Source organism: Carassius carassius, chromosome 6 (genome assembly GCF_963082965.1).
Source record: "Carassius carassius chromosome 6, fCarCar2.1, whole genome shotgun sequence".
Classification (NCBI taxonomy): Eukaryota; Metazoa; Chordata; class Actinopteri; order Cypriniformes; family Cyprinidae; genus Carassius; species Carassius carassius.
Window position 1 is genome coordinate 3015286 of NC_081760.1, and position 14663 is coordinate 3029948.

Genomic DNA, 14663 nt, shown 5'->3' on the forward strand with positions numbered 1-14663 from the left:
CTGGAAACATGGAGACTTCTTGAGTTATATGAAGCTGTTTGTTTGGCAAGAGACTGATGAGGGCCAGAACAGCCCTTACACATATACACATCGAATTAATTACATTCGAGAGGTTTGAGGGACTACTAAAGTTTTCTCTGTTAGAAAAATAACGAGTGAAGATACCGATTAAGAACTGTCCACACGGAGTTCGCTTTCATTCATTCAGTGCTGTTAGAAAAGGAGGCATCAAAAAGTCAAGCAAAAGGAACAGGGATCTGCCCAAGCTTTGAATAAAGTGGAATGTTTTAAATGAGGATTGGTGTAAAGGTATTAAACTTGAATTAAAGGGAAGTTCGTAACATAAATGGAATTGAAACCTCAAACCTGCCTTTGTCTATGTTTGCATGTGTGAAATTATATTTTCCATAAAGGATAAATGAAATCTTTGTAAAGAGGCATGTTATACTGGGTCTCATCTTGCAATAGAACTCGATCTTTTGGTTAAAGAACGGACTTTTCCCTAGTGATGTATATTAGACTTCTTCATTCATTTAGTATTTAAACCCCTCCCCTTTCTCACAATCTACCACTAACTCAACCAGCTGGATAAATTGGGTGGATTTAGAAAGTTCTCATATTGATAAATTAATGTCCATGATCCATAACTACTGGATATACCTCTAGAGAGCGCTTTACAGTTAATATCCAGCAAAAAGTAAATTTTATCCAATATTAAATCAGCATTTTTCAACTGTATTTTGGGCAGTATGTCATCATTTCTGACGCCTCTACCTTTTTTGACATTTTATTTATACAAAACTAGTTTGAAAAGGACAAAAAAAACCAATCACCCTACAAACAAATATACTGAAATATAGCATACAGAGAGAGAAAACTGAGATACACAGGATAAAAAAGTAGCATAGCAACTACACTCCATAATGTGGAGAAAATGTGTGTGAAAACAAATGTTTTAAAATGGGCTATGGAAAGAGGTAATTTATTTTTTTTCATGCATTAGATGCACTTATCTGTTGTGTCCAGAAAGTATATTTTTAAATATACCATTTCATTTTCTCGAATAAAGGTAATAAAAGCTTAATACATCTGGCTTGAAAAATTTGTGCAAGCATTTAGCTGGCCAGTATCTGTCGCTGGCGTTTGTCCTTGGCTTTCTCCTTGGTGCGCTGGGCCAAAACTTTTCCCTCATGGGTTTGTGCCGTGCGAGTGACCGTGGAGACGCCATCCACAAACTTGGTCTTGAAGAGCACATTTGCATTGGTGAACATTCCATCTTTCAGAGACACCACCACAAACTGCAAAGAAGAAGAAATAAACTTCAGTTTCTGTTGGGATCAAACAAAATCATGGTAAAGCTGTTCTGCTACTAATGCACAGGAAAATGAATGTGTTGCTAATTTTGATATTTAAATGTGCAATACCTGTGAGTGTGTAAAATGTGTCCTCAACATCTGTCCGATGTTTTGCGTGTGTGAGAGATCAAGAGCAGCGTCCACTTCATCCAGGATGTAAATGGGAGCGGGTTTAAACAGCAACATGGCTAAAATCAGAGAGAGTGCCACCAGAGACCTGAAACACGCATAAACACATCAGATGATCAATGGACAGGGAAATATGCAGTAACCAGCTTTATCCACGATCTTATGCTCTAATGGATCTGTGGCAAAGAAAATGTTGACTTGGAGAGCCATAACCAACATGGTTATTGATTTTAGGAACAAGCGATATATGACTTTTAGCAAGAGTTGGCAAAAGCTGACCTTTGACCCCCGCTGAGCTCTGTCAAGTTCTCTTTCCACGTTTTCCCTAGAGCCACTTTAAACTCCAACCCTTCCAGGACACCGCAGCCCTCAGGTGGAGCCAAACGGGCATTTGCCCCAGGCAACAAAGTGGAGAATATGGAGCCAAAATCCTTATTCACCTGCAATCACACACGTTGTGCTGAACGAGATGCATCATATTTGTTTGATCTTTTTCTTACTAGTTGTAATTTAGTAAATTAGTTGCATATTGAATGGGTCATGGCTGGGTATTTTACCTTCTGCCACGCCACATTGAGAGCCTCGTTCTTTTTCTGGTCCAACTCTTCAATTGTTTCCAGGATTTTGGCTTTATCATTCTCAACTATTCTCTTTTTCTTCTTCAGGTCATTGTACTGAAAGAAGGCAGACAGTGTTATTACCTTTTACAAATAATAATAAAAAATTATAAGAATCAATATGATTATTACCAAACAAAAAAACAATGAATGTTAAAAAAAAAAATTGGGGGGTCAGTCAATATTATTGAAGTGACAGTAAAGGCATTTATAATACTATAAAAGATTTCTATTTAATTTAAATGCTTTCTATTAAACTGTTTTTGTGGAAGCAGTAATGTTTTTCCAGGATCTTCAACATTAATTTGGAGGTGCTCAAGAAACAATTATTTTTGTCAGTGGATTAGAATAATTTCTGAAGGATCATGTGACGCTGAAAACTAATGCATGCGAATCATTTAGATTTGTATGACAAGAATAAATTAGAGTTTAAAATACTGTATTTTTGATCAAATAAATGCAGCTTTTGTGAGATATCTTTCAAAATCATCATCATCATCAAAAAAAAAAAAAAAGAAAATCTTGCCAACTAAACCGTTTTGAAAGGTAGTGTATATACAAGATATAGTCTAAGCTTAAAAAGACAGCAATAATAAAACAAATGAAAAAATGCCTTTTAAGGACCTTTAATTGTCGAGAAAAACGTCAAAACCAAAAAATATATATTTATCGATTCTTTCTTTTAATTCTGGAGTGAAATCTGATCAAGACATGATCTCAAGTTCTCCTAGATTAACCTCTGCTCTTTTGCTCTGATGTTAGACACATTTAAGTATTTGCATCTTTTACAGGGCTGACACTTAAGAGGTCAAAGGTCATACCCTCTCCTCGGCCTCACTGAGCATGTTCATGGCCCTGCGGTTGACGTTTCTCTCCAGCTTGTCTTTATTCTCCTCGAGTCTCTTCAGCCTCTGTCCAGCCTCTTTGGGATTGTTGGTTTTAAAGTCATAGGCAGTGTTAGGCTGGCCAAAGAGATGCTTCTCAGAGGAGATCCACTCATTTTCAGCTAACATGCGGGCCACCTGAACACACCAAAAACATTAGATACACTGATCTACAACAGGCCTGTCTCTAATGGTGTCATTAACCCTCTCTGACCTTGGCTGTGGCATCGGCACTGTCTTTCTTGTGTTTGCTGATGTTGTGTTCCAGCTCTTTGATTTTGAGCTGCGCGTCATTGTTTTGCTCTCGGAGAAGCTTTGCTTCTCCGGTCTTTCCTTTAATCTCTCTCTCCTGTCCCAGAATCACTTCCTTCTGCTGGGACAGCTGCTCCTGCGCAACACGCACTGCCTCCTAAACACAGTCCACCCAAATAATCCATGTTATAAAAGAAGGTATTTTAAAGAATGGTGTGTACCCAAACAGTTCAGGTACCAACTGTCTTCCATTGTACAAAGTCATAAAGGTTTGGAATGACAGGAAAGTGTATAAATGTTAACAGAATGATCATTTTTAACAAACCGTCCACCCAAAAATATCTAGGTAATTCTTAAAGAGGTTGTTTCTGTACCTTACTGGCCAAACCATCAGTGGTCATGGTGTCGATCTGCTCCTGTATGGCTTTTAGAGCTTCATCTACAGCCTGAATCTGCTGCTCATATCCAGTCTGTTCTCTCTTCAGCTCCTCCAACTCCAGAGCTACTGCATCTGCCTCCTAGAGAAAGAAACCGAGAGCTGATTTCAAAGCATCCAGTGTAGACAGCTTCTAGACGGTGTCCAGTGTAGACCGGGTGAAACTTTGTTCGGACTGGAGCCTATTAGGTTTCATAGTAAACTGAAAGTACCTGCTGCTTCTCTTTCAGTCTCTTGTTGTAGGCATCTGCTTTGCCTTTGGCCTGGTTGAGTTTCTGTTGGGCTGCTTTCAGTTCTTTCTCTCTCTCTGCCGCTGCGTTTTTCATCTTGTTCTCCAGAACTTTGTATTTCTCTTCTGCCTTCTTCTGAACCTCCTTTGTCTTCTGCAGCGTTTCCTCACACTCCTCTAAAGAACAAAACACCATGACATTTAAATAGCATTAAAAGCAATGTAGGATTATCCTTGAATAGTCCATTTCATTAAAAGAACCCAACGCCGCATTCCACAGTTCGGAACGATTCCCCATCGAACCATTAGTGCGTCATAAAACATGGTGCCAAGATGGCTAAAGGAGATGTCACCCCCTTTCTCTTCTCGTGCCTGTCTAATCTCATAACAGCGACGCCAGGACAGCAGGAAAAGATTTCTCTTTGTTCCCCAAACTTAAGACCACATGGCCAAGAAACCCTGTGGTGACCCCAAGGCATAAATCCCCAGCCTGATCAGAAAACGAAGGGTTCTAAAGGTATTGCTTTGGCCCAGTATCACCAAAAACCAATAGACTGAAATTTAACCCACTTGTGGGTCTCAAAATTGCTTCCAATAAGCTGAATTGATTACAAGTATTTACCTCACACATTTCTTAAGTATCATGGATGTTCTTTATAACCTGTGGAATTATTTCTGTTTTTAACTTTCATTACAGCCTATTCGTAGGGTTTTCTACCTCAGTTATAGGAAATAATCACCAGAAGTTGCCTCATAAATGTGTATTCTCTGTATTATGCATGCTTTATATTACTCAAGTAATTTTGTGTGTTAAACACTTATCACAGCTAAATCCTTATTTACTTCCACCTCAACTATGGGAAGTATATGTATTTTGGTACCTACTTGATGGGTAAATGATTTCTAACATTTTGATGTAAAGTAGATGTGTAGGATGCACCATATTTAAACTTTTAAGTTTGCTTATTAAAGCGTTTAAACTAAACTCTCAGAAGTTTGGACACACGCGATCACATGGACATTACGCTAATTTCATGCAACAACCGGAGAACAGAGAATAGGTCCCGCCCAAGACAATATCTGATTGGCTGTCGCACTAAGAAGGACGGGTCAGATGGACACGCTTATAACCCAATGACAAGCTTTTTGCCTTTGCTTTTTGCCCTGCTTGCAGTGACTTGGGCTCTTGCCTATGGTTTGTGCTGAACTTTCCATTGTACTCTTCAAACCACCAAGAGCTCACTCAAAACTCATCAACTCTTCCGTAAGCGCCTTCACTGAACTTCGTCAACCCTCTCAAAGTCTCGCGAACGAAGCGCCACCCGGCAAAGCCGCATCGACTGCCAGCCAATCAGCGCCAGAGAATTCCTTTCAAGCAACTTCGTTACAGAAGGGAACGCACCCAAAGCCACAAGGAGCATCCAAACGCAAGTACACAATATCTCCTAATTCTGGCTGAAACTGGTGCAAATCTTATTAGGAAAACAAACTAAGATTAAAGTGCTAGTAGATTGATTCTCTCAGGTTGCGGTCAAGAAATAGTGTATAACGCTAGATACTTGGGACTCCATTCCCCCTCTGTTAAAAACATCACTTTTCTCTGTCACTGTTTGAATGAATGTTTGTGTTTTCGTTAGTTTAGTTTGTGTGTATTAGAGTAGTTCAATAAAGCCTTGTTTGATTTTACATACCAGTGTCATGTGCTGTGTGCTTACAAGTTACTGCCTTAAACTGTAGATTCTGTTACCTTGCTCATAATCAGTTATCATAATTTTATTATATTATTACCGTAGGCCACGGTATAATATTTTGTCCAGAATTGATAAAATACCCTAACCTCAACTTATCGGTAGACGAATAGTTGATAAAGTGTTAAATATTAATTCTGAATAATTTGCATAATTCGGTTCTTATTCACTGTAATTCAAACCCTTTTGAGTTATATTGATCGTCATTCCGTTATTCATCTTACAGCAACAATCACCCATACTGTGGAGCTTTGTGTTTATTGCGTCTTTTATACAAAGCACCAGTTTCAGAAAGAGAAATAACACCATTTTGACAAAGAGGGGGATTTGTGTGTACCGATGGTCTTGCGCAGGTTTTCCAGCTCCTCTTGTTGCTTGTGGAAGGAGCTCTGCTGGAGTTTGGTCTCCAGGATCTGAGCCTCCTCGGTCTTCAGGTCCAACTGCTGCTTTAGCTGACGGTATCTGAAAGAGAGCAACAACATTTCAGTCTTGTGCCTTGTGCTTTTGTTCTGATTGGTCAGTGGGGATTTGGAGAAGTTATATATTGGACACAGAGACTAACTTCTCAACTGTTCCCTTGAGGCTACTGAGCTCGGACTCCACCGCGGTGAGTTCTGCCTCTTTAGTCCTCAGACTGTCCTGAAGGTCCTTCACTTCAGCCAGTTTAAACAGGACGGAGGCCGTCTGAGCACGTGCACCTACACACACACACACACACACACACACACACACACACACACACACACACACACACACAGGTAACCGTTATTATAGAACACAATGTTCTACTGTGCCTTGTAAACATATTTAGACCACAAACTCATATGTAAATAGTAAATAAATCGTAAATAGCAGTGCACCAATATGGGTTTTTCAGCAGCTTATGCTAAGTGAGAACTAGAGATCAGGGGAAGTATAATGGTGAAATGCACACAGTTCAGCAAAGATGTCTTTGAAAGTTCTTGTATCTTAAACACCAAATGGGTCGTTTCCCAGAGTATACATGAACTGTAATATTAGCAAAAAGTGTAACAGCATTTGCATGTTTGAAAACATGTAAATCTGCACAAATTGCTGGAATTTGAGCACTAAATTAAATATTTGACTGCTCCGTAAAATACAGATTAAATACTTAAATTCTGGATACGCTGTTTGTATGTTAAGGCTATAATTCTTATGGGTGTATCTCATAAAACCCATCAAAATCAGGCTCTAATCAGTGTTGTTAAAGTCAGCTAAAATAATTAAAACTGAAACAAGCTTAAGTATTAAAAAGACTAAAATAAAAGTTATAGTTAAATAGAATAAAAATAAAATACTACAAATTTGAATATATATATATATATATATATATATATATATATATATATATATTATAAACACACACACACACAAATGAAAATAAAATGAAAATACAAAAATAAAAGCCAACTCAAGACTGTAACAGTGTATCAATAATACTAAAATAAAAGCTGAAGAAACAAAAAAGCTTCAGAGAATTTATGGGGATATTACATATATTCTATTTCCCTTCTCACAATTTGTCCAACATTTTCATTAAAATATTAGTTTTACAGTAATCAGAATTTAAAAAGAACTGACAATACAAGAGGAATAGAAGTTAGATTGAAGCCATTAGGAATTCTGGTGAAATTATTCAAATATTCGGAGTTGTAATTTAGTAAACAGAGAATTGACAGTTTTTATTATGCTCTGCATCTTGCGGATTTATAGACAGACGTATACAAACCTCCAGTCAAGGTCCCCTGAGGATCAAACACGTCTCCTCCAAGCGTAACAGTTTTGGTACTCACACCTTTGTCAAAGGCAACCTTTTTAGCATTGTCCAAACTGTCACAGACCAGTGTAGTCCCAAAAACATACTCCATGGCCTTCCTTAGCTCAGATTCATAACCGACCAAAGACAGAGCTGTGTGTACATTATCTGGCCCGACCTGCAACAAAAAACATTTAATTAAACAAAACCCACTGAGACTTTTTCAAACCAATTATAATCAAATCAACAAAAACAGCTCATTAGCAGAGTTCTCACCAAGTTTTTGGCAGTGCGCACTACATTGTTATTGAGGGTACGTGCTGAGATTTTGTTCAGAGGAATGATAGTGTATCGGCGTTTCAGTTCACCCTTTTCCAGGAGCTTTTTTCCAGTAACCTGCAAATAGACAAGTTTAAAAACAAAACATCATTTTGCCAGATAAATGACAAACTGGTGTCTCTGAAAAAAGACAATTTTTTTTATCAAAAATATATTCAAACCAGTAATTTTGTGAAATATTAAACTTTAAAATAACCATTTTTTTTGTCTATTTTCTTTTTAAAATGTATTTCTTTCTAGTGATGACAAAGCTGAATTTTCAGCAGCCATTATAAAAGTTGAGCTGCTTAATATTTTTGTGGAAACAGTGATACATTTTCCCAGGATTCTTTAATAAATAAAAGGACAAATTTATATGAAACAGAAATGATTTGTAACAATTAAAATGTGTTATAATCAGTTGAATAGATCACTCACAAAAAACCCTCACCTCATTGTCGACCACTACATTATAGAGTCGACCACCAGCAACCACCTCCAGAGCCGTAGCGTTTGACACATCAGTCACAGTGAAAAGATTTGCCACCAAACCCTTCACCTTACAGCGGTCCCAGTTCTTCTCTGGGTCCCTACATACACACAGTACCAATGGATTCAATCAATGAATGAAGTGTATAAACCACACATAAGCAATGAGTCTAGATGAAAATGGCTCGCATGTTCTCACGTGTATTCAAAGCGCAGGTTGGGAAATTGGCTCATGAGGGATTCGTAGGTTTCTCTGAGCTGACTGACGTCCCGTGAACACTGCCTCTTCTGCTCCAACAGACCCTCCTCTCGTCCATCTGAACACACAAGTCAATCTCCTCTGAAAATGTTTTAGACTAATATGATTCAGTTCTGTCTTGAATTTTAAAATGCACATTTCTGGTTGGGCTTCAGTTAAATGCACCTAATAACACTACACTACAATCACATTCAAAATGCATTCAGTACCTTCATAGTTGAGTTTCTTCATTTCAGCCTGTAGCTTTTCTATGCATTTCTTCACAGCCTCAAATGTGTCCTGGTCTTTTTTGTAGCCACTGTCCATCTTCTTGACCTGAGCCTGCTTAGTCTTCAGCTCCTGCTGAGCGTGTTTCAGTTTCATTTGAGCCTAAGGGACAGAACAGAGTCACTTACAATCAATCTTCAATAAAATATAATACAGTATGACATATCACTGTTTAAAGGTTTGAGGTCAGTAGCTTTTTTAATACCAGTACTTTTATTAAGAAAGGATGCATTGAACTGCTTCAAAGTGACAGTAAAGACATTTATAAAGTTACAAGAGACTTCTATGTCAAAGAAATACTTCTTTTTTTTTTTACCTTCTAATCAAAGAATCATAAAAAGATCATTTCTACAAAAATATTAAACAGCACAGCTGTGTTTTAGCACTGATAATAATAAGAAATGTTTCTTGAGCAGCAAATCAGCGTATTAAACTGATTTCTGAAGGATCATGTGACACTGAAGACTGTAGTCATGATGCTGAAAATACAGCTTTGACATCACATACATAGATTACATTTCAAAATGTGTTAAAATAGAAAGGTTATTAAATGTAACAATTTTTCACAACATTGTTACCGTACTACTTTTACTTTGATGCTGTTTTTGAACAAAGAAATTAAGCCTTGAAGAGCATTAAAAGACCCATAAAACCCAGAAAAATATGTATTTCTCATAATAATAATCAAAGTTGCTCAGTAGAGTTATGAGACTTTATTGATCCAAGTAATAACACAGTATGAACAATAAACAGAATTTTTCAAGTTTCATTTTAAAGGCACAGTGGGCAAACATTCAACATCACTGTGATAATCAGATGGACGTTAAAGGTCAAAAAGGTCACCTGTTTGGCCTCCGTCTCAGCTTTACTCATGTCATTCTTGCAGGTCATCATCTGGCCACTAAGTGTGGCTTCAGCTCCATCTTCATTGGCAGAGAGACCAGCTGACACTGCCTTAAAATGCTGCTGAGCCGCCTCCAGTGCTTCTGCATCCTTCTGTCCTTCCTCCTGCACAGCCTTCAGCCGGTCCACAGCCTTGGCAACCTCCACTTCCTTAGCTGCCATCATCTTCTTATCCTAGTACAAAGAAAGTTCAAATCATTTACATTTATGTAAAAAAAAAATATTCTGGCAATATTCTGAGTTATGAAATAGTTTCCCTCAAACCCAACACGAATGTTATTCTTTAATTGATGCTATTTTTTTCTATTTCAGTTAATTTCATCTGAGTAGTAAATCTATTTGTACCTTTTTTATTTACTCGGTTTTGGGGCACTTTTAAAAATATTTAAAGCACACAGATATTTCTAAACTAGTTTTTAGGCAAATAGATGGAATCAAAAGTCCCGAATCCCTGTTTTACCTCCTCCATGTTTTTGACTAGCTCCTTTCTCTTCTTGGTCTCATCTTTCAGATTTTGCTTCTTCAGGTCCAGAGCGCTTTGGGCCTTTGTGTCCACTCTCTGTGCTTCAGACAAGGTCTCTTCCAGAGTCTTCAACACCCCCCCAACCTCCTAAAGAGACAGACACAGAAAAGAGACATGCTAATGGAATACAACAGGAGATAGAAATATTAAATCAATCAACCACACACTTTTCTAACAGGTTTCAATTTGCATCATTAAAAATTCAAATATCCTTTCCCGTACAAAGATTTTAATACTTTTGCCAGTCCATTACCCACCATCCCACCATCTATCACAGACCTTCAGTCTCCACAGGACAAGTACACGATTAAAAAACCTGGCCAGGTAAAAGAAGCCCTACTTCTTTAAATCAGAGGTCACACCACACCATTTAGCAGACTGCGGTCAAATTTCGGACCTTAAATGGACAGGACCGCAAATAATTTCTAATTAATTAGAGACGCTTTTTTTTTTCTCCACAACAATGGGAGGAAAACTATTACTTACCATTTGTTGATTCTCATGCAGTGCTGACAAAAGACTTCGAGTTTAAGCTCGAAGTGGCCTTTCCACTTAAATGATAAAAAATATATATATATATATATATATAATATTCAGAAAAAAAAGCAATTGCAAATTGTATTTTCAATTGCGTTTTCCACATGTGGGTGCATAAATTGTGACATAATCCAAATGCACTTGCAAATCTTGCATTAACGTTTTCATTTGCTCAGCACAGTGACCGCCACATTTCAAATGAAAAATCAAAGTCCATTTGTTCATTTAAATAGCAATATTAAATCAGCATTTTCACTCTCTCTGCGTCGTGCATGTAACCTGCCAATACTCAAATGGAATCGCAATTCCTTTTGCATTTGAATTTCCAACGTCTACACGGAAAACTGTCAATCAATGTGAAAGGCGGGACTATACTAGGGGGCGTGTTTGTATTGGAAGATGTATTGGAAAAAAACAGTGGCAATCTATATTTACTCATTTTCCACCTTATTTTATATTATTTCATATTTTAACAGTTTAAATCAATTATGGAGAAAGCGTCCTGTGGCATAAAAAGCATTGCGTAAGTCTCAAGATCTCTCACTGTGGACAGTTCACCAATGCACGCACATGAATATTAATATGAATTCACCTTGGTTGCATCGTGTTCTGTGACAGCTGCGTCTAGATCGATGGTGTAAAGTGAAGTCATCTAGAGCAGACAGCTAGGAGTAGCAGCATTTATGGTCTTGTCATGTGCATCAACGTGCACGACGCAGAGAGAGTGAAAATGCAGATGTGGTAATTAATATTGCTATTTAAATATAACAGGCTCATAACTCGTAAGACATGGGAAATATGGTTGGAAATGGACTTTGCTTTTTCATTTGAAATGTGGCAGTCACTGTGCTTTCGAGAAAGAGCAAATGAAAATGTTAATGCAAGATTTGAATTTTGCATTTGAATTATTTCCCACATGTGAAAAATGCAATTGAAAATGTAATTTGTAATTGCTTTTGAAAAAAGTCCTGAATATTCTTCCATATATATGGAATATATATATATATATATAAATAAAATTAGGGATGCACCGAAATAAAAATTCTGGGCCAAAACCGAAAACTCTGGATGCAAATGGAAGAAAACCGAAACTTAAAATGCTTTGTAATAATTATTTATTGTTTTATTCAATAATATAAAATAATAATAAAAAAAAGACTTTAATTTAACTCAACAAAATAAAAAAACACAAGCAACACAATAACAATTGGACCGTAAATATTAATATTAAATATCAATATCTAATTGTTTATATATTTCAGTGTGGCATACATTTTCTGTTTTTACCTTTTCTCTAAAATGCTATAAAATCATAAAGGCATCTTTCGAGATAAAACAAACATTTCAACTAGATAAAAGAAGTAGTATCAGTTACAATGACTGTTCTGACTTATTTTACTGCTATATTACTGTTAAAACGCAAACAATCAAATGTAGGTTGTTACATATCATGTGACTAGCATTTCACATTTATACATTATATTGTGCTTTTGGCATGCACGTGTTACTGTTCATGCAGGTTGTTGCAAAGCATTTGACCAGAAACTAAGGAGAAAAGTTTGGAAGCTTCATTACACAGTGAGAAACAATTAAAAGCTGAAATTTCCCTGTGAATGTTTCCAACGCATACACTATTGCTTCTGTCTCCTGCTCTGTTTACCTTGTCCCTCCTGCGCTCCAGCTCCTGTATCTCCGCGCTCAGCTCCTTCACTTTGGCCTCGTTCTCTCTCATGTTCTCCTGCAGCTGTGCGACGGAGCTCTGCATCTCCTGCAGGTCTTCAGTGGACTTCAGTTTGGTCTCCTCGGCACACACAAACAGGTACGCCACGTACAGTCGACTCAAGTGCTCGATCTCACGCATGAGCTTCTGGTACTCCAGGTAGGACGCACGTTCCTGAGGAGAAGAAGGGAGACAGACAGGGTGTGACAAAGATGATACATTTATACTGTATAAGAAAAAGATTGGCACAGAGTCATGTAAGGCCTCTAGCATGTATTTATTAATAATTAATCACTTAATTTATATGATAAACGTGTCAATAAATAATGCATGATTTTCTTATAATGTGAATCTAATATACACATATACAATAAGTTATAAATAAGTTATTCATTATTAATTTATTATTATGATTTCCTTTGTTTCACAGTAACATGCAGTCAATACAACAAAATATTTTATATTTGTGCACTTAACTATTTCTAAATACTTGCAATACTTTTTTTAATAACACAAACCTCTTTGAGCTTCTCCATAGCAGGGGTGATCTCCTCTTCCAGGATCTGTCACACACACACACAGATTTTCATCGTCATTAGATGAAACTGCTGGTTGTTGGCTCATTTAAATAAATAAAAAGAACATTTAAATAAATGCATGTACAGTCTGAATCTCCTTCAGCTTGGCATCTTTCTTCTCAATAGTTTTCTGAGCACTGATCTTCTTGCATTCGTACATTCTGGTGCCTGCAGCCTCTTCAATCATAGCCAGAATCTGGGAATAAAAACATGCATTAATTATTTTACAATTTAGAACTTTACAGTACATCCATCAGTGCACGGCAATTCAACTGCAAGCTTTATTACTACAATCAAATGTGATAAGATCACAACCAAGTACATTCAAATGACACACATCTCACCTCTGGAGGCTTCATGTTTAAGACCTTGGTGATTCTGCCCTGAAATAAAAATACAATAGGAGTGATGGGTGAGAATGTGAACGGTAACTACAACTGGTACAATTGCTCATCTATCTAAAAATATGAAACCAAAATGAACCCTATTTACTTGTGAAATTTTTGAGGACAAATTGTCACATTACAGATAAAGTAGCAATCAGCCATTCACGTTCATTTTAAAATGAAAGTCCTGTGGTTAAGAACATAAACATCCAATATAATTTCATAGGAATGAATCTTTACAGGCCACATAACTTGAAAAGTTTTAAATCAGTCTCTTATGGTGGTTACCTGCATGATTAGAAAGTGAGGGTTGTTGACATTCAAGCCGACTGAACAAAATAGATCTTGGACTCGAAGATTGTTTGCGTTCACACCGTTGATGAGGTACTTGTTTCGTCCACCTATGACCACCTGCACAACACAAACAATAATGTGACAATAATGAGTGTTATCAACGAGAGTGTGGAGCAAACACTGATCACAAGCCACGTACCTGTCGTGTAATGGTAATCTCATCATGGGTCTCAAACCCAAGGGGACTCTGTTTCTTGTTGGAGTTGTCAAAAGTGATGGACACAGTTGCTTTGGTGATCCCAGCCAGGCCATTTTTGTACACCAGATCTTGGAGATTAGTGGCACGAACCTACAAGATTTGACAAGCGGCATTACAATTAGCTGGCAAACTCTTAAACCTACTTCCATAATAATTAAACAATCATGCTCTGTATTCTATTCTGTTTTACTTAATGCTGTTTTTTGCATTTTGTATGTTGTCGTTGTAATACAAGTGTTTTAATTAAGCAAAAACAATTAAACAAACCAACAAATAAATGCATAAACCACAGCTATTTAAAAACTTCTATCACAAAGCTGCCAGATGTATTTATATGGTTACATGTAGATGATATTTAATGTGTTCAAACTGACCTGTGATAGGTTGGAAATCCCGAGCAGAAAGCAGATGGAGTCCAGTATATTTGACTTTCCGCTGCCGTTCAGTCCAGTGATGGCGTTAAAAAACGGATCAAATCCGTTAATCTCCGTCCTTTCGGCGTAGGACTTGAAGCCCTCTAGTACAATAGACTTTATGTACATTTCGGTAAACCACCGTATGAGGAAAATGTATACAACAAAACGCTAAACTGATATATTATTTGCGATCACCTCAAAGAACTTCGGTTTTGTTTTCAGTTCAACCATCCAAACTTGAAATTTGGCGCCAGGCGCGCTTCCGCTACGCCGTTATGTGCGTAAAT

General features: G+C 37.3%; 1 protein-coding gene across 1 annotated transcript; it reads right to left on the reverse strand.

The window, feature by feature from the left end:
* Positions 1-150: 150 nt before the first annotated feature.
* LOC132142227 (structural maintenance of chromosomes protein 2-like) lies at positions 151-14637 on the reverse strand. Its single transcript, XM_059551921.1, has 24 exons — positions 14335-14637; positions 13901-14050; positions 13696-13818; positions 13366-13404; positions 13107-13217; positions 12962-13006; positions 12384-12617; positions 10124-10273; positions 9604-9837; positions 8703-8862; positions 8434-8551; positions 8197-8335; positions 7704-7823; positions 7401-7605; positions 6213-6348; positions 5988-6112; positions 3886-4079; positions 3612-3755; positions 3200-3394; positions 2923-3123; positions 2042-2158; positions 1764-1924; positions 1425-1572; positions 151-1298 (listed from the first exon to the last, which is right to left on the reverse strand). Exons 1-24 carry the CDS (start codon positions 14500-14502, stop codon positions 1116-1118), a joined length of 3600 nt encoding a protein of 1199 aa, XP_059407904.1. The 5' UTR covers positions 14503-14637; the 3' UTR covers positions 151-1115.
* Positions 14638-14663: the final 26 nt, after the last annotated feature.

Bases quoted from the DNA above. Each gene is read 5' to 3' on its own strand.
- LOC132142227 (XM_059551921.1), bottom strand. From the start codon at position 14,502: ATGTACATAAAGTCTATTGTACTAGAGGGCTTCAAGTCCTACGCCGAA. The intron at 13,405-13,695 runs GTAACCACCATA...TTTTTATTTCAG, and splicing joins CTCACTTTCTAATCATGCAG to GGCAGAATCACCAAGGTCTT. The intron at 13,007-13,106 runs GTACATGCATTT...TGTGTGTGACAG, and splicing joins AGCTGAAGGAGATTCAGACT to ATCCTGGAAGAGGAGATCAC.